Raw genomic sequence first — 26253 nt, forward strand, 5'->3', positions numbered from 1 at the left:
GCTCTCTGGTGCAAATACCTTGAAGGAGTAATTTCTAATTATACAGAGAGGTAACCTGAGTGTATATGTTGCATCCTCTGTCACCTCCCTCCATATTGAATTTTGATAAAGATTTTAATCTATATTGAAACTTCTGAAGGACTGCCCAACTTTTAAATGTTGGCTGGCTTAGTACGCGTAAAAGGGGATCTTGTTGCCATGATTTGTTATGCATTTCTCTGGTTACTGAGCTGGGACATCTCTTCATGTGACTGTTAGCCTGCTGGCTTTTCCTGGGCAGAGACACTGAAGAGAGAAGCCGCTTGGGGCAGATGGTTACATCTGTCTGGTCCAGTGGCAGGAACAGCAGGAGGTAAGGCTGGGGGCTGAAGCGAGACTCCCGTGTCAACAAGGTGGGGGGACTCTGCCCTGAGGGCGACAGGTGGACAGCCGTGGCTTTAGGTGAGACCCTTACATTTAGGTTCTTGTTATAGAGGGGTTCTCTTGACAACGGTACGAAGGATCCAAAGGGACAGATACTGCAGTATTAGGCGCTGGATGTCAAATGGGAAGCTGGTTTGGGCCAGCTGGGAAAGGACAAGGTGCCGAGGTAAGGCCACGGACAAGAAGAGAACAGGTACAATCCACCTGACCGGCAGCTGATCAGGAGAGGGAGGAAGGGAAAGGCAGGAGTCTAGGGTGTCCCGGTGGCTTCTGTCTTGGGTGGGAGGGGATGTGGTGTTGCCATGTGTTGTGTGTGGGAGGCTGCAGAGACCCTGGGAGAGAAGAGAAGTCCTTTTGCCGTAGCGTTGTTTAAAGGCCTATGGAGTGACAAGGCAAAGATGTCTAGAGCGCACGTCAGCTTGAGAGGAAGTTGAGGTTCAAGGTGAGGGAATGGAAATGGCCAGACAGTGGCCACGCCGCCACCTGGGTTCATCAGAGGCAGTGGCTCCCGCATGCATCAGAACCACCTGGAAGGTGGTTACATCACAGGCCCCGGGATCCCCCCTTCAGAGATTCTACTTCAGTAGGTCTGGGGCGGAGCCAGGGTAAAGGGCTTCCCAGTGATGCTGAGGTCGCTGGTCTGGGGACCATACTCTGGGAACCCCCAGTGTAGAGCAGGAGAGTACAAGCGGAAAAAGGCCCTGAAGGCTTGTGTTCAAACAAGAGGCAAAGAAAAGCAAAGCAGCAAAGGAACCTGAGACAGTGTAAGCCTTTAGAAGGCAAGAGAATAGTGTTTTAACCAAGGAATTGAGACCCAGTTGAAGGCCATTCGTTTTAGAAGCTCAATTCAAATGGAAAAAAGAGAAGGCACAAAGCATATTTTCCTTGCCTTATTATTTTTGTTGTTAGTAACATTATTTTAGGATGGAAGAGACCTAAGCATCTTTGTTTTTATTTTTTTTATTATACTTATTGATTTTTGAGAGAGTGAGACAGCGTGAGCAGGAGAGGGGCAGAAGGAGAAGGAAACACAGAATCCGAAGGAGGCTCCAGGCTCTGAGCAAGCGTTCAGCACAGAGCCCAACGCAGGGCTTGAACCCATGAACCGTGAGATCATGACCTGAACCAAAATCGGACACTTAACCAACTGAGCCACAGGCTTCCCGAGACCTAAGCGTCTTTTTAGGATCAATTTAAAAACAGGTGGGGGCGCCTGAGTGGCTCAGTCAGTTGAGCGGCTGATGTCAGCTCAGGTCATGATCTCACAGTTTTGGGTTTGAGCCCCGCGTTGGGCTCTTTTCTGACAACTTGCTCGGAGCCTTCTTTCTCTGCCCCTCCCCGATTTGTGCTCTGTCTCTCTCTGTCTCTCAATAATAAAAAAAATGTTCAAAGAAAATTTTTTAAAAACAGGTGAAGAGTCACCCTTGCCTCAGACTCCACCCCACTGCTGTCTCTAAGTTGACACAGGTGGGAAGTGGCCATCGGGTAAATAAATGGTCCTGACCTCCGCAGCCTCAGAAAACACAGAAGCAGCATCATGTCTGTAGATTGCCAGGGCCACTAGTAATATAAAGAAAAACACCAAACCAAGCTGTGGAGTAATATGATGAGTTTTTTATACAGGGAAAACAAATGTATAAACTCTCCCTTCCCATCTATGTGTGTATTTGCCTAAAGAAAAACAGACATACTTTCAAGAGAACTCTATTTTTTATTGAGAGCACGGGCTGAAAAAGACTCAGAGAGATTCAGACTGTATGTGCATGACCTTGCCATTAGTTAACCTCCTTGTGCCTCAGTTTCCTCGTCTATAAAATGAGGCTACTCACGGCGCCTCCCTCAGAATCTTGGGGAAGATGACATGAGAATTTGTATAGTCCTTAGAACGCTGCCAGGCACATAGTAAGTTCCTAAACAGAATCTGCTATTGTATTTTAACGTGGGTTCATAGACACAGGGCAGCTTAGTGAATTTTAGTTTGTTATCTGTTAGATCCCATTAGGAAAATAAGGTGGGTAGCACCTTTAGGAACCTAAGGTTCAAACTGTTTCACAGTTTGGGGCCACACTGGCCCCACCAATTAGAGATGCTTCTTCCTGCACATGCTGTCTGCTGGGAAGTTGTCCTGATAGCTTTTTACTCAACAATGGCTATGAGTGGCGCTCATCCGGGGATAGCCAAGGTTGAGGGAGTGATGACATTAGAAGGTTGGGAGGATTTAGGACGTCTGACTATTTCCGTGATAGGACCAGAGAGCCAGGTGTCGGGGGAGAACTTGTGTCTTGGTCATATGTACCAAGTTGTTAATTTCTACACAAGCCACCGCTGGCTCACTGAAGTACGAGCGGTTGCAGAGCATTACCTGGCGCTGCCTTGACTTCTCCTGGGGCTGCAGCAAGACCAGCCAAGTTTAATCCAGGAAAGGCTCATGCGTGCCTGAGCTGAACACCAGTTTCTTCTCTTGCTCCCATGCTGGACTCATGTGCCTACAAAGTGTCCCAAACTTAGGGCATCTGGGAGAGCCCAGCCATGTGTTTGGTCATCAGCTGTTCTCACTGAGGCTCTGGTCCATCCGGAAGTCCAGTGTGGATGTTCAAATCCTGTGCTAGCCTTGTCTGTGTGCCCTGGGCTTTGTGACTTCCCAGCTCACAAGAGGGAACGGGAGCTTTGCAGGTGACACCACGCCCACCGTGGGCTCTGTGTTCGGGGTGGGAGAATTTGTCTGCTCCCTGGGCATCTGCTGACTCTATCCGTCACCCTGGACTGTGTTCGGTTGGCTCTGCTTTCTGCAGGGTCATGGAGAGCTGGTCGTTATATTCCTAGCTCAGTCTTTAAAAAGGGGAAAGAGGAAGCAAACAAATGACATTGAAAATAGGACGAACCCAAAACACAGCAGGAAATTCATCACCTTCAAGTTTCACCATACAAGCTACATGTGTGGAAAGGAGTGATGGAGTTATGGATGGTTTTTAAAATTTTGTGGGTTCTTTCCTGAATAACTCAGATATCTCAAGGAGATTATGTAGCTTTGAAAAAAACCACATCTGTATTCATCTGTGGGGGGCAGGTTCGGAGATGGTGTTGGAAGGGAGGGCCCATTGGAATTCTGTCGCAGCAGCCAAAGAGCAGAGGAGTTTTGCCAGCACTGTTAGGCTGCGCCTTGAACTTGCAATCTAGCTGTGTTTTTGCTGCAAGAAAAATTATATCTGAGCTGCGGATACACTGTCTGGGGTTGCTTTAGAAATCTCCCATCCAGGGGCGCTTGAGTGGCTCAAGTCAGTTAAGCGTCTGACTCCTGATTTCAGCTCAGGTCACCATCTCATGGCTCATGAGATAGAGTCCCTCATCGGCTCTTCACTGCCAGCACGGATTGGGATTTTCTCTCTCTCTCTCTCTCTCTCTCTCTCTCTCTCTCTCTCTCTGCCCCTCCCCTGTAGGCATGGGCCTCAAGGGGTGCCAAGGACCTGGTCTGCCTCTGAATTGCAAACAAACTATTGAGGAAATACTCTGACTTGCTTTGTAGGATTGGTTTGCATTCTTATGTTACAGAAGCATAAAGAATTCTAGAAATTTGGAAAAAGTTACAGAAATTTTAAAAATGGGGGAAAATTTTTTTAAATAACCTATTCTAGTGTGCTTTTCATCCTGGACATTTTGTAGAGTATAGTCTTAATGTTTTAATAGTTAATAAAGATTATGATAAAGAAGATGTAAATAGTCGGGCCTTCGTATCAACCGTAAGCAAATCCAGAGTTGTCGTGTGGCCGAATGGCAGGATGCGGCACGTAATATGGACTGTTGGCATACGCAGCGGTGCGGATGAACTTCAGACTGATGTTGAATAAAGGAATCTAGACACTGTAGCATCCGTACCGTATCTGGGGTCGGCCAACCCAGCCTACAAGCCAGATAGAGCCCGCCGCAGGTCTTAACAAAAACACTGAGAATGACTCGCACATTTTTTTTAGTGGTTGAAAAATTAAAATAAGAATGCTATTTTGCGATATGTAAAAATTACATGAAATTCAAATTTGTGTCCGTGAATCAAGTTTAACTGGAACACAGCCACATCTCATCTGCGTGCTGTGTGTGGCTGCCTCAGAGACTGTGTGGCCCGCTGGGCCTAAGATAGTTCCCGTCTGGCCCTTCACAGAAAAAGTCGTGCTGGCCCCTGTACCGTATGGTTTTATCCATATGAAATTCAAATGCAAATAAATCGATAGGGGTGCCCTGGTGGCTCAGTCGGTTGAGCGTCTGACTTTGGCTCAGGTCAAGATCTCCTGGTTTGTGGGTTCGAGCCCCGCGTCAGGCTCTATGCTAACAGCTCAGAGCCTGGAGCCTGGTTCCGATTCTGTGTCTCCCTCCCCTCCCTGCCCCTCCCCTGCTCTCACTCTGTCTCTCTCTCCCTCAAAAATAAGTAAGCATTAAAAAAATTTAAAAAGAAACAAATGGATAGGACAAAAAAACAAATCAGAGTAGGTTGCATGGTGGTAGCAGGAGAGTCTAATTGTAAATGAGCACGAGGTAACTTTGGGGGCAACAGACACGTTCTGAATGTTGATTGTGGTGGTGCCTACACGATGTATATACATTTGGCAAAACGTAGGAAGCCAAGTATTTTATTATTTTTAATAATAGGTTTTTAAATAACATATTATTTTTAATAATAGATTTTTTAGTATTTGTTTCTGGGAGAGTGCAAGCAGGAGAGGGGCAGGGAAAGGGGGACAGGATTGGAATGGGCTCTGCACTGACAGCAGTTAGCTCAGCGTGGGGCTTGAACTCATGAACCAGGAGATCATGACCTGAGCCGAAGTCGGAAGCTCAACCTACTGAGCCACCCAGGTGACCCCAAACCATGTACTTGAATGGGTGTCATTTATTGTATGTAAATTATACTTCAGTGAAGCTGTGAAAAAAAATTGGCTCCAAATCCCCCTCATTGCCTGCCAGGAGCTACTAAATGTTTAGTTCCTTCCTCTTTATACAGATGTATAAACATTTTCTGCAGTTGGTGTGATAAACCGTGTCATTTTTTTAATGTTTGTATCTATCATTTTTTTAAATGTTTATTTATTTTGGAGAGGGACAGAAAAAGATGAAATATGAGCAGGGGAAGGGCAAAGAGAGAGGGAGACACAGAGTCTGAAGCAGGCTGCAGGCTCCAAGCTGTCAGCACAGAACCCACTGCGGGGCTCAGGCCCACAGATCATGAGATCATGACCTGAGCTGAGGTCAGACACTTAACCAACTGAGCCACCCAGGTGCCCCATCAATGTTTATTTATTTTTAAGAGAGAGAGAGACAGAGTGCGAATGGGGGAGGGGCAGAGAGAGAGGGAGACACAGAATCTGAGGCAGGCTCCAGGCTCTGAGCCCAATGCAGGGCTTGAACTCACAAAACTGTGTGATCTTGGCCTGAGCCAAAGTCAGATGCTTAACCAACCGAGCCACCCAGGAACCCCAAGAGTATCATTTTTGAAGATATTTGTGGTATATTCATTTCTTTGTGTCCATTCCTGAGTCAGTTCTGGTGGAAGGAAGTCTGTCACCTTACTTAGGATGATGCTTTCAAAATGTGCTTCCTAAATTCAGACCCGCAGTGCGCTCCCATGGCTCTTGGGCAGCACACCCTAGTTTTGCTTTCTGATGGAAGAAGAGCCAGGCAGAGTAGTTTGGCTCTCAGGCCCTCAGATCTGTCCTAGAACTTTCTGATCAGTGCCCAGTCACCAGGGGTCCCAGCCCACCTGGGGCCTCCACGTCTAGTCTAAGTCCCTCCCCTCTCTAGGCCGTCTGGTTGAACTCCACCCTTGCTGTCTGCAGCTTCGCTGACTCAGACCTCTTCCTTCCCCAGAGCCCCTCCTTCCCAGGCAGCTAGCTTTCCCTCCCTCGGTTCCAGCCGCCCCTCCTCACGCTTTCCTAACTTAGCCCACCATGGGGACAGTGGTGTCCCTGCTGCTGCTTTACCACACCTCCCTCTGCCTCTCAGTGATGTGGTCTCCTGCCCTGCAGAGTGCTAAGTGCCCAGTGGAACTGTGAAGACGAAATGGTCTCGCGTGTATCAGAGCTTCAGATGGTGCCTGGCACACCGTGAGAACCTGGGGGCGCTGCGACCATCAGCACCACCGTTGTCATGTCCCCGCAAGCTGTTCCTGCCTCAGTCTTCTTCCGCCTTTAGGCCCAGATGCATTTCTATTCTTCTGGCTGGTTGGCATTTTTCACTTAAAATATCTGTCTCTTAGAAGGGAGATATATTTGACATCAGGGCCACAAGATGGTACAGTCCTGGCTTTTTCAGATTTCTCATTTTGTGTGTGTGTGTGTGTGTGTGTGTGTGTGTGTTTCCTATTGATTCTACAATAAATTATGACAGACTTAGTGGCTTAGAGCAACATAGATCTATTCTTTTGCAGTTCTGTAGGTCAGAAGTCTAGAATCAGCCTCACTGGGCTACCACCAAATTGTAGATGCGGCTGGTTCCTTCTGGTTCCTTGAAGGGAGAATCTGTGTCCTGCACCCATGACTCCTTCCTCCATCTTTACAGCTGTTTCCAAATCTCTCTCTGACTCTGACGTCCCTGCATCTGTTTGTAACTTGTATGGACCCTTGTAGACCATTGGGCCCATCCAATAATCCAGGATAACCTCCCCATTTCAGAATCCTTAACTTAATCACACCTGCCATGTAAGATGACAGCCACAGGTCCTGGAGACTAGGATGTGGACCTCTCTAGGTGGCCATTATTCTTTCTATCACAACGCCATTCCTTCTCCCACTTTGCCCTCTTCACTTGGACTTTTAAGGCAGTGGCTCTGAGTACCCTGCATCCATGAGTCACACCTAAGTTGTTAAATGTAGATTCTTGAGCACCACCCCCACCATGCACCCAGAGATTGTGACCCAGGGGTTCTGGGATGGAGCCCAGGCACTTGAGTTTTTAACAAACTCACCAAGAGATTTGGGTGTGGGTAACCAAAACATCACCTTTTAAAAGGAAGACCACTCAGCCTCAGAGCTGCTCCCAAAGCTAGTTCTTATGGAAGGTTCTACATGATTTGTTTCTCATCTCGGAGGCTGATTCAGCTACAAGCAGCCAGCCCACAAACGTAGAGCATTAATGCTTTGTTCTGCATTGGCAGAACGGGGGATGCAGAGAAAGGGGAGCAGTGGACTCAAGTCAAGAAAGCGGCAGCTTTGTTATTCTATGGTTTTGCCTAGGTGAGAGGAAACACCATGTCTGCAGATGCCTGGGGAAGAAAGGGGGTGAGGGGGAGCATGTGGGGAGCACCGGCCCACAGTCACCGTTAGGAGTTGAGGGATGGTTAGGTTGTGTCTGAAGGAGCCAACCCTTCATGGACTGAGGGTGTGAAGGCAGATCTGGCCCAGGGGGACCGTGGGTAGGAAGAGTAAGACAGGATTTTCTTTTTAAGTTTTTATCTATTTACTTAGAAAACATGAGTGGGGAGGGACAGAGAGAGAGGAAGAGGGAGGCTCCCAAAGAAGGCTCCTCTTTGTCAGCACAGAGCCTGATGCAGGGCTCGATCTCTGCAAACTGTGAGATCATGACCCGAGGTGAAATCAAGAGTCAGACATCCAACTGAATGAGCCCCCCATGTGCCCCAGGAATTTTGTTCTTAATATGTCCATTTTTTTCCTTTCCATTATTAGTGAGGAGGGAGAATTTTCTGGCTGGGTCCAACTGAGACATTGCCAATAGAGATATGGACAGCCTTTTACAGAGACCTTGAATTGTGTATACAAGTGATCGTAGCTCAACACTTTCCATAACTGCCAGAAATCCCCTTCTCAGCTCTCCTCTCCAGTGTTTCTGTTTGTGCTTCCTGACTTCTGAGCACCGCAGTGAGTCCTTGGGGTCAGTCGTTCAGCAGTAAACTAAGTGCTGAGGGGAAAACAAAGGTAGCTAAACCACATTCCCTGTTTTCAAAACTCCCCAGTGCAGGGAAGAAGAGCCGTGGACAGTGACCATGAAACACAAGGCAGGGTGAGGACAGAGGCGTGACTGGGCAGGTGCTCCAAGAGGACTCCCCATAGTGCGATCCCTGGTGTGTTATGTTCCAAACGAAAGGCATTCCATAGCCAAGAACATTTGGAAAAGGCCAGGTTAGACAAGGACAGTTTTATTACCATGAGCCCCTTCAGTGCCTTTAGTGTACTACATTTCCAAGAGTTGGCTAGAATCTACCTTTCCCAAATGAATCTACGCATAGACCTTGTTTTCATGGAGTACCTTTAAGGACATACTTTGCAACATGACTTCAGGTGCAGGTGGCATATTTTTTGGTGGCTTGTGGTATTATCCCTAAATTATCTGGAATTGATAACCTATACTTGATTCCTTATAGGAAAGCCAAATGGCATTCTCTCTCTCTCTCTCTTTTTAATGAATTAGCTCTATTCTGAGATTCTGACAATTTCTTGAAATAACTAGACATCCTCTAGTCTAGTTACACAAGAAAATTGCTGAAATCTAAAGCTTCTATGATTCTACTTCTTCACTTGCTCAGGTCCATCGACTAGTTGAGCAGTTTTGATAAAGTTTTGGTAGTTGTCTTTGAAAAAAAAATTCCTCCAAGATTAACTCAGACTTTTCCAGATGCCCAGTGTTTACATGTTGGGTCTCAAGACTTGACAGATGGGCAGGTTTTTCAGAGCAGCTTAGAAGACGGTTAACAGAAGGCATGACAAGAATGTGACCTTTATTGTGAGAAGGTTTGTGGCTAAATGTGTAAGGCCTTATGGAGACGTTGAATCATTTGTCGAAAGCTACGCTACCTGAATATGAAATGAGAGCTGAATATAAAAGTGCTTCCTTGCTGGTTCTGGGGTTCTTTTTTCCAAGACAGCAGTGCATTGAGACTCAAAATGTAGAAAAGGCAATGATGTTTGGGGAAGGCACGTGGAATGATTTGAGTTGAGAGCTAAATTTTTCAGTAAAGTTTTTAGAAACCTTTTGGCTATATGGTAAGAACTCCTCGGGGCTAATTTTTCCCTAAGTCATAGAATATATGGACTCTTGGGATTTTTTTTAATGTGAATCATTTTCCATTTATAAATATTTCAGGGCTTAACACTCAGATCAAATCCCTGACTGGCTGTGAGCCCAGATTTGAAGATCTGTTTGCCAATATGGTAGATACTTTCCTATGATAAGAAAGTGCTTTTGTGTTTAGTTTATTCCTAACAGTGTAGGATAAGCCAGTGTTTGAAGAGTGAATCCCAAACTTATCTATTACTGTAAGAGACCTGAATATTGAGTAGTGGCTTGGGACCTAAATTTGCAAGTTTCCGAGTCTCTAAGGGGTTGTGCACAGACAGGCCACAGGGGGAGAGGGTGCCGTGCATCCGGCATTGGCTTGTCACTCCCAAGCTGTGGGTCTGGGACAGTTACTCTAGGTGCAGGCTTCTTTCTTCATCTCAGTTGAGGTTGGTAATAGAATTGACCCCCAGGCCATGTAATGATTAAGCATAGAGCACTGCCCGGCCTTTAGGGGCTGCTTAGTTTGTTTTTTATGCAAGTACTTAAAACACAGATTAAACAGTAAGTATGGACAATTGTGATGACTTTTCTAAGGTGAATTCTTCATGTCCAACTTGGTCCCTCTTACTTGAAATTACATTTAGTAGGAAAAGAAACATGCACGTTGGAAGAAAGACTTAGAGATGAAGAGGAGGCAGGTGATGGTCATAACTCTGTTCAGGGATTATGTTTAAGTTCACATATTGTTGGTGGTAAAGTACATGGAAGTAAAAGAAAGCCTAAGCTTTATGAATGGCCATTTAACAATAGCTATCACAAGGATAAATGCAGGCATTCTTTGACTGAGTCAGAGAAAGTCCCATTTCTGTAGAAATTTACCCACAGCAGACCTGAACACCTACGGAACGGTCTCTGTACAAGGTGATTCTTTGCGGCACTGTTTGCTGCAAAATGTCCACCCACAGGGAACTGCCAGGGACACTGTATACTCAGGAAGATTACATAGCAGTTGAATGAGAAACAAGGATGCTTTCTAGGTTTTTAGAACAGATCTCCAAAAATGCATTGAGTCAGGACGGCAAGGGGTGAGGAGGAGGGGAGAATAAGTATAATTTTGGAAAGGTACACAGGAAACTGACAAAAGTGTTTTCCTCAAGGGGTTAGGGACGGAAAGGTGTAGCAAGAGACAGACCCAGAGGGCATTGATGATGGACTTCCCACTGTCTGATTTCTTATCCTTTTCAATTTCTGAGCCATGTCAGTATTATTACCTATTCGAAGAATTTCATCAGAAAGAATTTCAACCCCAATCTTCCTCCTCTGCTAACGAGGTGTCTGCAGCAAACAGTTACCCTGTTAGTGGTTCCAAGACCCTGGGAGTTTCTCTCTGCATTTAGGTCTAAAGGAATATATGTTTTATTTTTACTTTGTTATGGGAAATTTCAAACTGAGCATAATAAACTCCCATCTAGCCGCTGCCCAGTTTCAGTAGTTACTAATTTATGGTTAGTATTGTTTCATCTATATTCTTACCCACTCTTTCTCCAGGAGAGTTTGAAGGAAATCCTAGATGACATCTCATTTCATCTGTAAATATTTTAGTATGGAGCTCTAAAAGATAGGAAGTTTCTTTTGCTATTTTTTAAATATTGTGTTTTAAAATAGAAGTTTTTAAAAATTAAATTTTTCTCCACCCCTTCCTCCCTCCCCCGGTTATACAAAAAATCAGAATGGTATCACACTTGAAATTGACCATGCTGGATTATTATTATTATTTTTTAACTTTATTTCATTTCATTTCATTTATTTTATGTATTATTTTATTTATTTTTTAAAATGTTTATTTTTGAAAGAGAGAGAGAGAGAGACAGAGTGTGAGCAGGGGAGGGGCAGAGAGAGAGGGAAACACAGAATCTGAAGCAGGCTCCAGGCTCTGAACTGTCAGTGTAGCACCCAATGTTGGATTTGAACTCATGAATCATTAGAGCAGGACCTGAACCAAAGTCAGACGCTTAACCAACTGAGCCACCCAAGTGCCCTTTTATTTTTTTATTTTAGAGAGAGTGCTCACATGTGTGAATGGGGAAGAAAGGTGGGAGGGGACGGGGGGTGGGGGAGAGAGAGAGAGAGAATGAGAATCTTAAGCAGATTCCACACTCCGCGTGAAGCCCACTGCAGGGCTCGATCCCACAACCATGTGATCATGACCTGAGCTGAAATCAAGAGTCAGACACTCAAATGACTGAGTCATCCAGGCACCCCATGCTGGATTAATTTTTGAAATATTAGTCCTCAGCCCATGCTTTTAAAGGTTTTACCACTTCATCCATTACTCCGCCCTGCATTTCAGATGCTCTTTGGAGAGTGACTTGGCGTTTCCTACATGTTAAGTTTGCCTTTCTCAGCTGACCAGTCAAGTGGCTTTTATCCTGCGAACATGTGGTTAACAACATCACCCCAACACCAGCAAGTCCAGTTTTCCACTTCTCACCCACTTCAAAAAACTAATAAGGATAAAAGGCCACAAAATATTCAGATATCCGTGCAGACTAGCTCTGCTGTGAAAGCAGACATGACAGTGCTGTCAAAACCACCCTTGAAAAAACCAACCGTTGGTGGAAATATTGGTTTGTCAGCTGATGTCAGGAAGCTTAACATTCAAGGCATTTTGGAGTTGCAATCAGTAATGCGCAAAAATTGAACTTGTGTTTTTCCTCATACAGTTCCGCTCTGCTCTGAGCTACTGTGTAGGAGAGGGAGTGTCTGGAAAAACTTCAGCTCCTTCTGACTGGAGATCCTGAAGGCTCTTATCTAAGCATCTAAAGGGACCCCAGCGGGGCCACACCCTTAGATCCTGTCCAGGCTTCCCTGGAACATCGAAATAGGACTGGATTGAAGAGAAATGAAGAGGGGCTCAGTCAGTTACGCGTCCAGCTTCAGCTCAGGTCATGATCTCAAGGTTCGTGGGTTTGAGCCCCGCGTCGGGCTCTGTGCTGCACCTGCTTCGGATTCTATGTCTCCTCTCTCTCTGCCCTTCCCCTGCTCATGTTCTGTTTTTACCTCTCTCTTTCTCAAAAATAAGTAAAAATTAAAAGAGAGAGAAATGAAGATATATGGTGACGTATAAATTTGTCCGTGAGGGTTTATAGTAGTGTTATTTACAAAAGCCAAAAAATGGAAGTGACCACAATGTTCATCAGCCGATGGATAGACAGAATGTGATGTATTATAACATCAGAGTGTCATCCACACATTGAAATACCTGCCCCCGATTCCTGCCCCAGCATGGATGGACCTGGGCAGCATTATGCTAAGTGAAGGAAGCCAGACGCAAAGGGCTGTGCAATGTAGGATGCCATGTCCACGCAATGCCCAGCGTGGGCGGGTCTGTAGAGGTAGAGTAGAGGTTATGTAGGGCTAAGGGTGGCAGTGGTGTGGGAATGAAGAGTGGCCGCTGATGGAGAAGGGGTCTCCACGGAGTGCTGACAGTGTCCCACAGTTGTGGAGATGGCCGTACAGTTCTAAGGCTAAGGTGCTAAAGTCCACTCAGTAGTCCCCTTTAAATGGGTGAATTTTATGATGTGTAAATTACATCTCAATAAAGCTGTTATTTAAAAACAAATAGAATTGGATTAACTTACATTTCCTCAAGACCTGATTCCCTTCCTTGGCATTTGTCTTTGTTTTCTCCTGGGTAGTAGATGGGGGTGGTAGTTACGATGAGGGCGGAAGCCGGCAGTGTTTCCTCTCACCTTTGAAACCCTGTGTAACCTTAGTTTCTCTCCCAGAAAATCACCTGGAAAACAGTAGTGACTTTCTTTAACGCCATCATCTCATTTCACTTCCAGTTCTTTATTTGGGGTGACTTCTTTCTTTCTCCACCCACCCCCACCCTGCCAAACTTACTATTTTCTTTTTATGTTTGTTATTTGGAAAGAGAGATAAAGAGAGCATGAGCAGGGGAGGAACAGAGAGAGGAGAGAGAGAGAATCCCAAGCAGGCTCCGTGCAGTTAGTACAGAGACTAATGCAGGGCTCGAGATCATGACCTGAGCCAAAGTCAAGAGTTGGATACTTAACCGACTGAGCCACCCAGGCACCCCTCCCAACCCCCCATCAAAATTATTTTAAAGCATGGTTATGCCCAAGATTTCATTATCATCTCCAAAAACCAGAGACTGCCAGGGAGACCGAGTCATGCATGCAAAGGGCATTTATTATTACGGGCTTAGGCTGGCCAGGCCTAAACTCAGGCCCACAGACTTTTCTAGCACAGTGGATCCATGCTGGGAGCCCTGAACAAAGGTGGGGTAGGGCCTTTCTGGGTTTGGGAAGGGGGAGTTACAGGAAATTGTGACACAGGTATAGTGACCCAATCACTGTCGCCTATCATCATTGGCAGTAACTTTAACCATATACATTGTTACTTTTGGCGGGACCCAATGACAACATTTAGAGTATTGACCAATTACAGAGTGGACCCAGGACCCTCATGTAGGGCGTGACTAGCCTTAGCTTCTATCTTTAGGCCCGCCCTTAGAAATGTTAAGGGTGTTAGCTGGCCTTTCCTGATTGGGTGTTACAAGGGTGGTCCCTTCCTGCCTTGGGCAATCTGTGCCCTTTCATTATCTAAGGATTCTGGGAAACCTACACCTAGGCCTCCAAGATCAGAGGGGAAACTTGAAGCCTGTCCTGGAGTCAGTTTGATTCAGACCTGTGTCCTTACAGCATCTTTGTACTTCTTGGGAAACAGCCGATGACTTTCCTTTTCTGGAGTTTTCCTGTATTGGAAGTTGCTTTGGTCTTTGAAAACCAGTAGGAGCATCTGCTAAGGACAGGCCCTTTTATTTATATGGGAGGGAGTGTAAAAATGCGCAAGTCAGAGGCATAGTTTCCTGCTAGAGGGAGAGCCACGCCCGCATTGTTTCCCAGGAAAACTCGGCTACTTAAACAATATTGTGGACCTCGGTGAGACTTGGGTCATACATCAGCTTGTCCACTTGGAAATCTGCTGAAAACAAGAGACCAGAGTGGGAAGAACAGACAGCAAAAGCACGTGTGTGCAACATGAGCGTGCATGAGTGTGGGCTGACTCCACCGGCCGCTCTCCAGAGCCTTGGGAGGAGGGAGAGGCAAGTCCTGGCTTCTTCCCTGAAATGCTCCCGGGAGGAGGAATGTGTCTTCCTGGGTTGGAAGCCCCAGCGCATTATACCAAACCGGGTTTGCCATGAAGGGAGACTGTAATCTGCTAGATCAGGAGTCAGCCTGGGGGCCGAATCTGGCCTGCTGCCTGTTTTCAGAAGTTCTTGTTCAAACACAGCCATGCCCATTTGTTTACATACTGACTGCTTTCAGGCCTCAGCCGGGGACATGAGTTATTGCAACTGTCTGTCCTGCAAAGCCTAAAATATTTACTATCTGGCCCCTTACAGAATAAGTTTGCTGACCTCGGGGCAAAAAGATGGAATTCTTTTCCCATGGGGAAAAGGCTTTAATTCAACGTACTTGGAACCTGAGCCCAATACGTGTTTGAGAGAAAAAAACCTACAGGTGTCAGAGCTCTCCAGCTAAGGGTTCAAGAACCCAAATTAGCCTGCAATCCAATTTAGATCATTCCAGCACGACATGCCAGCTCTGTGTTCATCAGACGGCTTCTTGTGTTCCTCTCCTCGGAGTGGTCAGGAGACCATCATTTGGTCACCTTTCAGATATTCTTTAGTAGTGTGTTCATCACTTATTGGGAGCATTTGGAGTCCATGAGGAGCTGGCGTGAAAATAATCTAAATTTTGCATGGCACCAAGTTTAATATTTTCCCCTGTAAGAGTTTTAGTTTCCTCATAGATAAGTAGCTTCTTAGCTGCCCCCTCCTTTTTTTTTGAGAGAGAGAGTGTGAGCACGTGCAGGTAAGCATGCAGGTGGGGGAGAGGGAAAGAGAGAGAAAGAGAGACAGAGAATTCCAAGCAGGCTCCACACTGTCAGCACAGAGCCTGATGCAGGGCTCACAAACCCTGAGATCATAACCTGAGCCGAAGTCAAGAGTCAGACACTTAACTGGCTGGGCCATGGCAGCAGCAACAGCCACACTGACTCACTGCGACATTTCACCACCACCCCCCACCGCCCCAACCCAGGCTACTGTTGTGTGGTCGAGGGGACAGACACCTGACCCAGATTGAGTTCCCCCAGAAACTGGTGCTGGAGACTGAGTTTGCTGTAGTCTTTCCCTACGAGGCTAGAACCCTGACATTGACAACATGGGTGAACTTTTCCTTCCATGTGGCTGGGAGACAGAGAAATCAAGAGACAGATGGCAGAGGGGACGTCTTGTGTTTCCCACAGCATCTTGGTAGATCTTGGTTCCTGCTTCTCCAAAGGTGATGTTTTGGGGGCTGGGTGAGGTTAGACCGGAGAGTTTCATTTGTTGTTACCAAAGACGTCAGCCCAGGTGCCAGCCCTGACCTTTCCTACAGAAGCAAGGAGGCAGTGAGGTGCGGCATAACTGTTGTCGAGGGGCCCGGGGATGTTCAAGCCGAGAGAAAGGACATTCAGATGGTCTGGCTGGAAGACTGGGGTGGGGGGCGGGGTAGCAGAAGGGACAGCTGGTGGCTGTCATGGGCCTCCTCTGGTGGCTTTGCACTGGTCACTTACCTGTCAGGCCTCCTGTCTGCAGTTTGCTGCCTGGAGATGCATTCATGGATTTCGGGATTTATACATGTGTATACATTATCTCTGTGTATAAAAAATATATTTGTAAGTTAATGTCAACATGGCTAGGCTTTGACTCTCAGACTTGGTAATGCTGGCCCGCAGTGTAGGCCTGTGGTTTGTATCCCTGATAGTGCTTGCACATCAACAGGTCCCTGTTCTCCTGAGCCAGAGACCAAGTCATTCCGCTCTTGTAGCCGAGAGGCGCCGAGAGCTTTGGGGCAAGCGCCAAAGCTTGAGCTCGAGCTTGCCCACAGCGGGGTCTGTTACCCACGGGGTCTGGGCAGCGATACCCCTTCTGGCTTTTTGAGCGTAACTCAGAAGAAGTGGCCAAATTCTTATAAGTGAGTGTGGCCTTTGGGTGTTAGAAAATCAGGCGCAGACCCTCTACTTCTTGGCTTTGGACAAATTGCCAACTCTGCCTCTATGTCTCTATTTTTAAAACATGGACAAAATTGCCAACATTGTCAAGCTGTTGGAGCGATTGGTGGCGATCCTTAGGAATCCTTTTGTTCATGATATGGACTCAGGGAGTGCTAGCTGTTTCTTTTTTCTCCTCTACAACATGATGCAGGGCAAGGCCAAGGCTGACCAAATTCTGCTGGTTGCTAACATCCCTGCAAAAACGTAGATGGATGCCGCCACAAAAGGCCTTGAAACTGGAAAGTAAATTTGGGGGCTTTCTTCAAACTTTGACTTGAATATGCCCACCCCATGTTGCTTCCCTTCATTTTTGTTGTTTACAATGATCAGACTTTTAATTTTTCACCATGGTTTGCAGCCTAACCTATTGCACCATTAAGAACGATCGAAGTGTGTTGTGGCACCTGGGTGGCACCGCTGGTTAAGGATCTGACTCTTGCTCTCAGCTCAGGACTTGATCTCAGGGTTGTGAGTTCAAGCCCCATGTTGGGCTCTGCGCTGGGCATGAAACCCACTGAAAATAGTAACAACAACAGCAACAAAACCCAGTGAAGTGTGGTGTCTGGACTCTGGTTGTGAAGTTGTTTGCTTATGATGTAAAACCATTTTTTTCCAGTCTGGGAACTGTGCCTCGGAAGTTCTGAAATATAACAACATCTATCCATCTATTATAATCTATTTAACATTTAACATTTTCTGCCTCCAGTGGACAAGCCACAGTTTAGTGATGTCCTCTCGGGTTCACTGGCTTGTGGCCTGGCCTTCTCTTACGTGGAACTGTGCCGCACGCTTCTCTAAGACAGGTGAAAAGGTAGCAGTCTCATTTTCCTCATTTAGGGAATTATTACTGTTAAACTCATCTAAGGCAAGGAGACTGGGGTCTCCCACATCATCTTGCCCAGGAAGGAGGTTAGTGAGTTGTTTAAAAACATCAACTCCATTGGCGGTGGCACCGTATTCTAGTTTCAATGGGAACGCTGATCTATGACCATCCCCAGGGGATCCTCACATACCTATTTAAATTGTGAAATAGACCATGGGGTGTTTAGGCATAATTCAGTTACGGGGAGGGGGGGCAAAGAAGTTCCAATAATAATGCAATGTTACTGGTAACCTTTGAAAGCCCCATGATCAGCTGTTCTTCTGAGAAAAGCCCATGCTAAGCCATGAATAATATGCTTGCTCCCACAGTAGGGGAGGGGGTGGTCTATTTTATTTTTAATTTTTTTATGTTTATTTATTATGAGACAGAGAGAAACAAAGCATGAATGGGGGAGGGGAAGAGAGAGAAGGAGACACAGAATCCAAAGCAGGCTCCAGGCTCTGAGCTTCAGCACAGAGCTCAACACAGGGCTTGAACCCACAAGCTATGAGATCACGGCCTAAGATGAAGTCGGACGCTTAACTGACTCAGCCACCCAGGCGCCCCTATTTTTTAACACTCAACGGAAGAGAAATGTCACAGTAGGTATCTAAATTCACGAGTCTTGTTTCTATAAGCCCATGTTTATCACATTTTTCAACCAAAATATCCCAAACCTCTGAGAGTAAAGCTCATTCTCTCAGGGATCTGAGGATGAGGCCTAAAGCTGCCTGCATGAAATTGTTGTGAGGGGATTTTGTATTTGATATTGTTCATTCCTGTGAGCTTCTGCCTCTGAAATATTTCTGGCTTTGATTTTCAACAACACGGTACTGTCTTAGTCCATGGAGGCTGCTGTAACAGCAGCCCACAGACTGGGCTGTTTACAAACAACAGAAATTTCTCTCTCATGGTTCTGGAGGCCGGGAAGTCCAACACAAAGGCATATTCGATGTCTAATGAGGGCCTACTTCCTGGCTCATATTTGGCCGTCTTCGTTGCCAGAAGGGGAGAGTGAGCTTCCTAGGGTCTCTTTTGGAAGGACACCAATCCCATTCATGAGGGTGGAGCCCAATCATGGCTCCTGATCCATGGCCCCACCTCCAAATGCCATTGCACTGGGGATGGAATTTCAGGGGAACACGAGCATCTGGTCCATGGCAGGTGCTGAGCAGTGATTTATCTGTGATAGTACTTCTTCCCCACCTCAGCCCCAAATCTTTGGATACAACCGATGCTAAGATAACATGGCGCCCTGTACTCTCAACACACTGCCAGATCCTTCCCAAAGTGAGTTGTGTGCCTACACTGTTCCTTCTCATCCCTCAGGAGGCTTAGGAGTAGTCCCAAGGGACCAGTGACCAACTATAAAATACCGCATTGAGCGTCTGAACCTGTCCAGCGGACGAGTATCACTTTCCCCGGAGGATGGCATCCCTAGGGTAGAGGCTTTTCGTGGGACCCATGAAATAAGCCAGCTTAGAACATCGGCTTAGAACCCTGCCTCAAGAATGCATGTCTGCTGCCAAGATGCCAAGGCGGCCAGGAGAAGTGTAGAGGCCAGCCTGGCCAAGCTCCCGGCCCACCCACTGCCTATCCGCCCGCCTTCCAGGCAACGTGGCATTGAAACAAATCCTCCTGATGACTACCCCTCCCCCCAGTGATGGTTCTCCCTTTGCCAGAGGAGGTTTTGGAGATGTGCCAACTCTGAAACACTGATGACAGAATACCTGTTTCCAAAAAATGCCACTGGTTCCATCATGCCTGCCTGGTGAACACATTCTCAACTCTAGCCCACCATTCCAAGGGTGGCCCAACCACCCTCTCCCTCCACAACGCCTGCCGCCATCCCAAACAGCACCAACCCTCTTCCTTTGGCCCACATTTTTAAAGCATGTAGATGCCGAGTCCCAGCCTCACCTCTGCCCGGAGAGCATCGACACGATTGAGGTCTTGGCCTTCCTGGCGCCCTTAGTCCTCTCTGAGCACCAGAGTCCTTTATTGCTGCCCCTGAAGGAATCATTCAACATTTTATGACATGGTTGCACTTCTTTTGTCCTTCCCATTGGCCGTGCTGCAGCAGGGCTTTCTGCTTGTCTTGTCTCCCTGGCCACACTGAGTTCTCTCTCTTGTACTCCCTGGACTACAAAGTGGGCAGTGCCCGTCTCCTTGGTTGTCCTGGTGTCTAGTGACCTTCGTGACCTCCATTCAGCTGCAGGAAGAATGTTCTACACAGATGTGCTATAAATAGATGCAATCCAGGAACGTTTGAGTTTACGTGGGAAACTAAATTAGAAAGTGATTATTCTCCCAAACCAGATTTTGTGCCTCCTCTTATGCAGAGCATTTTGCTAAAGCTTTTAAAATAAATTTTGATTTACAGCAACCTGATAACAGCTTCTAGAAAAAAGCTCTTTAAAATATTAGGGCCCACCTGTATTTAAAACATAGCTGTTGGTGCATTTTTAAAAGGTATTGGGGGTGGGGGGGGCACCAGGGCGGTTCAGTCAGTTAAATGTCCAACTCTTGATCTCAACGCAGGTCTTGATCTCGGGGTTGTGAGTTCAAGCACCGTGTTGAGCTCTGTGCAGGGCATGGAGCCTTCTTAAAGATTAATGCAAACAAACAAATAAATATCAGGAGGAAAAAAATTTTTTTAAATGTTTATTTTTGAGAGACAGAGGCAAAGCATGATCAGGGGAGGGGCAGAGAGAGAGGGAGACACAGAATCTGAAGCAGGCTCCAGGCTCTGAGCCGCCAGCACAGAGCCTGACATGGGGCTGGAGCCCACAAACCATGAGATCATGACCTGAGCCGAAGTGGGATGCTCACCCAACTGAGCCACCCAGGCACCCCTATGAGGAAAATGTTGATGACTCTTCTATTTAAACAGAAACTCTTGGGGCACCTGGGTGGCTCAGTCTAAGCATCCGACTTTAGCTCAGGTCATGATCTCATGTCTCATGGATTCAAGCCCTGCATTGGGCTCTGTGGTGACAACTCAGAGCCTGGAGCCTGCTTCCGATTCTGTGTCTCCCTCTCTCTGCCCCTCCCCTGCTTGCTTGCTCTCTCTCTCAAATATAAATAAACATAAAAAAAAAATAAAATTCAAAGAAACTCTTAGAGCTCAATAATAAAAAGACAACCCAACTACACAATGAGAAAAGGACCTAAACAGATGTTTTTCCAAAGATGAACAAATGGCCAATAAGCACATGAAAGGATGTTCAGCCTCTTTAGCCATCAGGAGATGTAGATCAAAACCGTGGTAGATACCATTTCATTCCCACTAAGTTGACGAGACTCAGAAAGACAATGAGTGTTGGCAAGGATGTGCCTGCAGAGAAACTGGAAGCTTCACTTGCTGCTGGTGGGACTGTAGAGTGGTGCGGGCACTTTGCAAAACAGTGTTTCATTACCTCAGACATTAAGTATAGTTATACGACCCAGCACGTCCACCCCCAGGAAAGCACCCACGGAATTGAAAGCATAGAGCCACGTAAAACACGTACACACAAATATTCGTAGCGGCGTTATTCACTGGGGCCAAAATGGAGAAACAACCCGAATGTCCGTCAGCTGTCTGAAGAGCAGATGAATGAACTGTGGCATGTCCCTAGAGCCATTAGTCATGAATAAACAGGAGTAAAGGACCGATACTTGCTGCAACACGGATGAAGGTCCAGGGTAGACAAAGCGATGGAGACGGACAGTGGGTGAATGGTTGCCTGAGCCTGGGGGCTGCCATGGGGTGCGGTTGACGGGAGATGGGGAGCGACTGCGGGCAGGTATGGGGTGTCTTTCTGGAGGATGCGCGTGATCTAAAATTCATTGTGGGCATAGTTACACAACTGTGAATATGCTAGAATCCACTGAACACTTTTAGTTGTGTTTTATGAATTATAGCTCAAAGCTGTTATTTAAAAAAACAACAACTCGGCCCGGGCTCCATAGCTCACGGGTTAGAGCGCTGGTCTTGTAAAAAACAACAACTAGAAAAAAAGCATATTCTCTACCCAGCCAGATTGTCAGTTCAGTGTAAACACAAAATAGGCATTTTTAGATAAAGGGCTTTATTAGGAGGCTGCCAACAGTAGCTTCCAGTAGCAGCCCGACTGCTGAACGCTTCAATATACCAGATGATAAGGATGATGTGAGGAAACAGCTTAAAATACAGATGCCCAGGCCTCCTTCAGAAATGCCGCTTTGGGGGCGCCAGGGTGGCTCACTCGGTTCAGCATTTGACTTCGGCTCAGGTCATGATCTCACAGCTTGTGAGTTTGAGCCCCGTGTCGGGCTCTGTGCTAACCGCTCAGAGCCTGGAGCCTGCTTCAGATTCTTTCTCTCTAGGGGCACCTGGGTAGCTCAGTCAGTTAAGCGTCCGACTTCATGACCTCATGGCTTGTGAGTTTGAACTGTATGTCAGGCTCTGTGTGTGACAGCTCAGAGCCTGAAGCCTGCTTTCAATTCTGTGTCTCTTTTTCTCCCTGCCCCTCTCCCGCTCCCACTCTGTCTCTCTCTCTCTCAAAAATAAATATTTTTTTTAAAGTGCCCACATTCATTCTCTCTCTCTTTCTCTCTCTCTCTCTCTGTGCCCTCCCACACTGTCTGTCTATCTGTCTCTCTCTCTCTCAAAAATAAATAAACATAAACATAAAAAACGGAAAAAAGAGATGCCCCTTTAGCAGTCTGGGGTGTGCCCTGGGATCTGCATTTCTAACAAGTGCCCATATCATCTCCCACGTTACTGTACCAGGCACGGTTCCCAAGAGCCTTACAAACGCCAACCCTTAATCTTCATGACCCTGAGTTTTCTGCTCGACATGTTCTATATTGGAAACATTCTGAAGGATTTGAAGCACCTTTTCCAGGGAGTTAGGGGTAGTCTTCTCTGACTCATAAAAAGAGCATGAATGATTTTTATTTTCATAATGTTCTTCTGGATTTTCCAAGTTTTTGACCATAATTCTGCCACTCTTCTAATTAAAAGGGGAGTTCTTGGGGCACCTGGGTGGCTCAGTTGGTGGAGCGTCTGACTCTTGATTTCAGCTCAGATTGTGTTCCCAGGGTCTTGGGATCAAGCCCCATGTCAGGCTCCACACTGAGCTTGCTTGAGATTCTCTCTCCCTCTCTCTCTCTCTCTCTCTCTCTCTCTCTCTCCCTCCCTCCCTCCCCCCCTCTCTCTCTCCCTCCCTCCCTTCCTCTGCCCCTCTCCCCTGCTCATGTTCTCTCTCCTCTCGCACTTTCTCTAAATAGATAGATAGATAAAGATACAAAGTTATCAAACTTGTAGAGATCGGTGGAATACACATGCTGAATCTGACAAATGACTACCCTGGGAAACCCTGATTAAAGAATTGGGACCCACTGCGAGTCCAAGTCCCATCAGAGGGACTACTGCGTCAGGCCACCGTTGTTCCCTTCCTGGTGGTGGCTCTGTTGGCTTCTGGAAGCAGAGCTGAGGCTTGTCTGCACATCCAAAGGCTGGCTCAGCATGAGGCACCGGGAAAAGTGCACTTTCCCACCTGGGGCTAGCGTCTGCATGCTAGGGGAGAAGGCTCAGTCAAGCATCTCACTGCCCTTCACCCTGAGAATTGGGTAATTCCGACCCTCTTGATGCGTTCCTCCTCCGCCCATGACTAGTTTCTTGTTGGCAGTCCCTACAGACACTGTGGAGGAGAATTTGGTGGTCTCTAGAACCGTTTGTCTGAGTGTGAAACCTGTTGGCTTGTTTTAGAAACTCATTCTCTGCCAAGGGGAGTTTTATATTTAAGGAGGCCATCTTAGTTTGATGTTTTCCATTGCCTGAAGGTTTTGGGTTTTCGCTCTGGGAGTGAAGTTTGAATTGGAGACGCATAGGCAAAATTGCCAAAATTATCCCATTGCATTTTTCTTAGTTACAAAAGAGCAGAGTTGGCACATGAGGCGTTTTCGAAAGGCAGCTGGAGGATTCCATTCGGAGCTACTAAATTGTATATACGGTGCCGAAGCCTCTCCTAGCCCTTAACGTAGGTAGAAATTGCGTTTTTTGTATGGCAAGTCAAAAAGTGCGGAATGTATTGAAAGCAGAAACTGCCTGGGTGTTCTTCAGCAATGTGACAGATTGGCCTCCTTCTCCATGAAGATTCTTTTCTTTATGGTAATAGGTGAACCTTTAGTCAGTGAATATTAGAACCCATGAGTACATACAGGTATTTCTGTTCCGTCAGGGTGTGAGACTCCTGCCATGAAGAAAGTACCACTTAATTGGTGCTTTCAAAGGATCAACAAAAGTGACAAACCCTTAGCGACGCTAAGAAAAAAGAGAAAAGACTCAAAGGAAACAGTCAGAAATGAAAGAAGAGACATTAACACAAGCCCCAGAAATGAAAAGGATCCAAGAGACTACAGACAATGATATGTCCACACGTCCTACGATCACCGGAAAGGGGTTCGTTTCGAGAAACATGCAGCCTTCCAAGACTGGATCGTGAAGAAATTAAAAATCCAAACAGACCTCTGATTAGTGAGATTAAATCAATGATCAAAAACCTCCCAAGAAAGAAAGCCCAGGGTCAAGTGGCTTGGAGGGCTGAGTTCTACCACACATTCAAAGAAGAATTCCACCCAGCCCCTGGCAGCCCCTGGCAGTCATGGAGGGAGGGAGGGAGCGAGGAAATCGAGAGGCTGCTGGCCCATTCGAGGCCTGTGTCTCTCGGATCTCTCCTGAAGCACCGCCCGCTTGAGATGGGGCTCTGGTATGTTGTGCATCCATCTCCCAAAGGAAGCAGACAGGCCTGCCCGGGGGAGGAGCTGTGCAGGTCAGACTCCCTTTGATCCACAACTTGACATTCCTAAACTTGTTTCTAGGAGCCAGGTGGTTACCTTTCTCCGTATCTGCCGCTTGAGTCAATTGCCCATGGCCATTGGACCCCACTGAGCCCCATGCATCTTGCTGCCATTGGGGCAAAGGCTCACTGGGTAGCACAGATGTGCTGACCATGACCTGACTCCAGTGTGTCCCAGACAGACCATTGTGCTTTAGGACTCCCTAAGTATTCTTCTGTTTGAAACAAAGAGGTCTGATAATCCAGACACCACGGATTTAAGAAGAGCAGACCCAACGAAGGAGTATAGATTCCAAAGAGGCAAGTGTGGGGCCCTTTCAGCTCCGTGGAGGCCAGGAGGCCAGAACTCTCACTCAAAGATGAAGTATCTTCTGTCCTACACTCAGGGACGGTTAAATATCTGGGGTGAGTGGACCCCAGAGACCAGCAGCCTGGACGAGGCTCCTCACGCCCTCGCGTCTTTGGCGGAGGGAAGCATTTCGTGGCTCTCCCTGTTTGATGTTTATTTCAGTTCTTTTGCAATCAACATTAAAGACTGGCCATGTGACTTCTGGTATTATACTCTTTACCACTGTGTCGGAACCTTTTGGTCTGATCTCCTTCTTCCTGATGCCTAAAGGAAGGACAGGAGGAGCTGTCCCAGGGAGAAACAGGTTCGCCCTGTGAGCAGTCCCCACAGGGCACCTGTGATGAAGGGCAGTCCACACGAATCAAGGCTTGACGGCCAATGGAGCCGTGGCCCTGAGGGCAGTGCTGGGAGCTTCTGGATCAGAAAGGAGGCCTCGGACCTGGGCCATCACTCTATCAGCTTTGCGGAATATGGTTTTGGATGTGGCTGTTCACGGCTCTGAGTCCCAGAGTCTGATTATCTACATCGTGTGGCTGTTGTGTGGCTAAATGGGCAGAGAGTGTGTAACTGGTAATACTTTAAGTCAGTGTGGTGCTCAGAGGCAAGGCGGTTGGTGCTGTTATGGGATCGAGTGTCTCCCACCTATAAGGGCAGATGCTGTTCTACTCTGCTTTCGTGTCCCCTCATTCCTTGCCCATCCTCCCTTCCTGTTGCTTCTTTCCTAGCAACCTTTCATCTCTCCTCTGTTCCTTAAAAGATAGCCTTTTTCCTCTCCCTCCTTGCCTTTGATCCCCCCACACGTCACTAAAACAGAAGGAAACCAGCCTTCACATAAATTTGCTGAAAGAACCAAGTCGTGCTGCGATCCAGGTTGGCACCTGACCACCACTGTTTCCATCCATCTAGACCACGGGGACGGTGAGGCCTTGAATTGTTGCCACGTCCCATCCCTCCGCTCCTGGGTGCCACCACTGCACAGCTTGGTCTAGTTCCTTAAAGACTAAGCTATTTGGCTGGGACGGGCTTCTGCATTGCTAACTGGTGACCCAGGACCAGCGGCCAGATGCTTTTCACCGACTCATGGAGAATACCGAGATTTTGTGTGTTCTTTGTGAAACCCAAGAAGCTCTTTGATCAGGGCAGTGCCGTCCAAGATTCCTCTTAAGTCCCTGGGGCATGGGGCTCCAGGCAGAAGGGAGGGCCGGAGGATGAGGCTCCCCAAACTTGAGCCGCAAGGGGGCTTGTGAAACCCCGCTGCTGGGCCCCTTCCCCACGAAGGCTGATTCAGCAGAACTGGGGGGCCTCCGTGTTGGCATTTCTGGCAGGGCCCCTGCCGCTCTGGGACCACACACTTGGCAAAGCAAGGCTGGAGGGCAGAGGTTGGCAAGTGATGGCCTGCCGGCCAGTCCAACCTACCACCTGTTTTATAAATAGAGCTTTAGTGACACACAGTCACACCCATCCATTTGCATAATGTCTGTGACTGCTTTCATGCTACTGTGGCAGGACTGAGTAGTTGTGACAGAGACTGTATGGCCCGCAAAGCCAACAATATTTACTAGATGGTCCTTTACAGAAAACATCTGCCAACTTCTGCTCCAGGGGTTCTTCCACACCCTGGTCCTGGAGGTTCTAATTAGGGGCACAGACACCCCCCCCCCCCCCCC

At 47.1% G+C, this 26253-nt stretch overlaps 1 protein-coding gene across 1 annotated transcript in view; it reads left to right on the forward strand.

The window, feature by feature from the left end:
* The first annotated feature begins 515 nt into the window (after nt 1-515).
* CMTM8 (CKLF like MARVEL transmembrane domain containing 8) overlaps nt 516-26253 on the forward strand; it is a 51275-nt gene continuing 25537 nt past the window's right edge. The window contains exon 1 of the mRNA XM_029940851.1: nt 516-589. Within this exon, the coding sequence (XP_029796711.1) occupies nt 545-589 (45 nt within the window). The 5' untranslated portion in view covers nt 516-544. The remainder of the gene's footprint in view (nt 590-26253) is intronic.

This window comes from Suricata suricatta, chromosome 5 (genome assembly GCF_006229205.1).
Source record: "Suricata suricatta isolate VVHF042 chromosome 5, meerkat_22Aug2017_6uvM2_HiC, whole genome shotgun sequence".
Taxonomy (NCBI): domain Eukaryota; kingdom Metazoa; phylum Chordata; class Mammalia; order Carnivora; family Herpestidae; genus Suricata; species Suricata suricatta.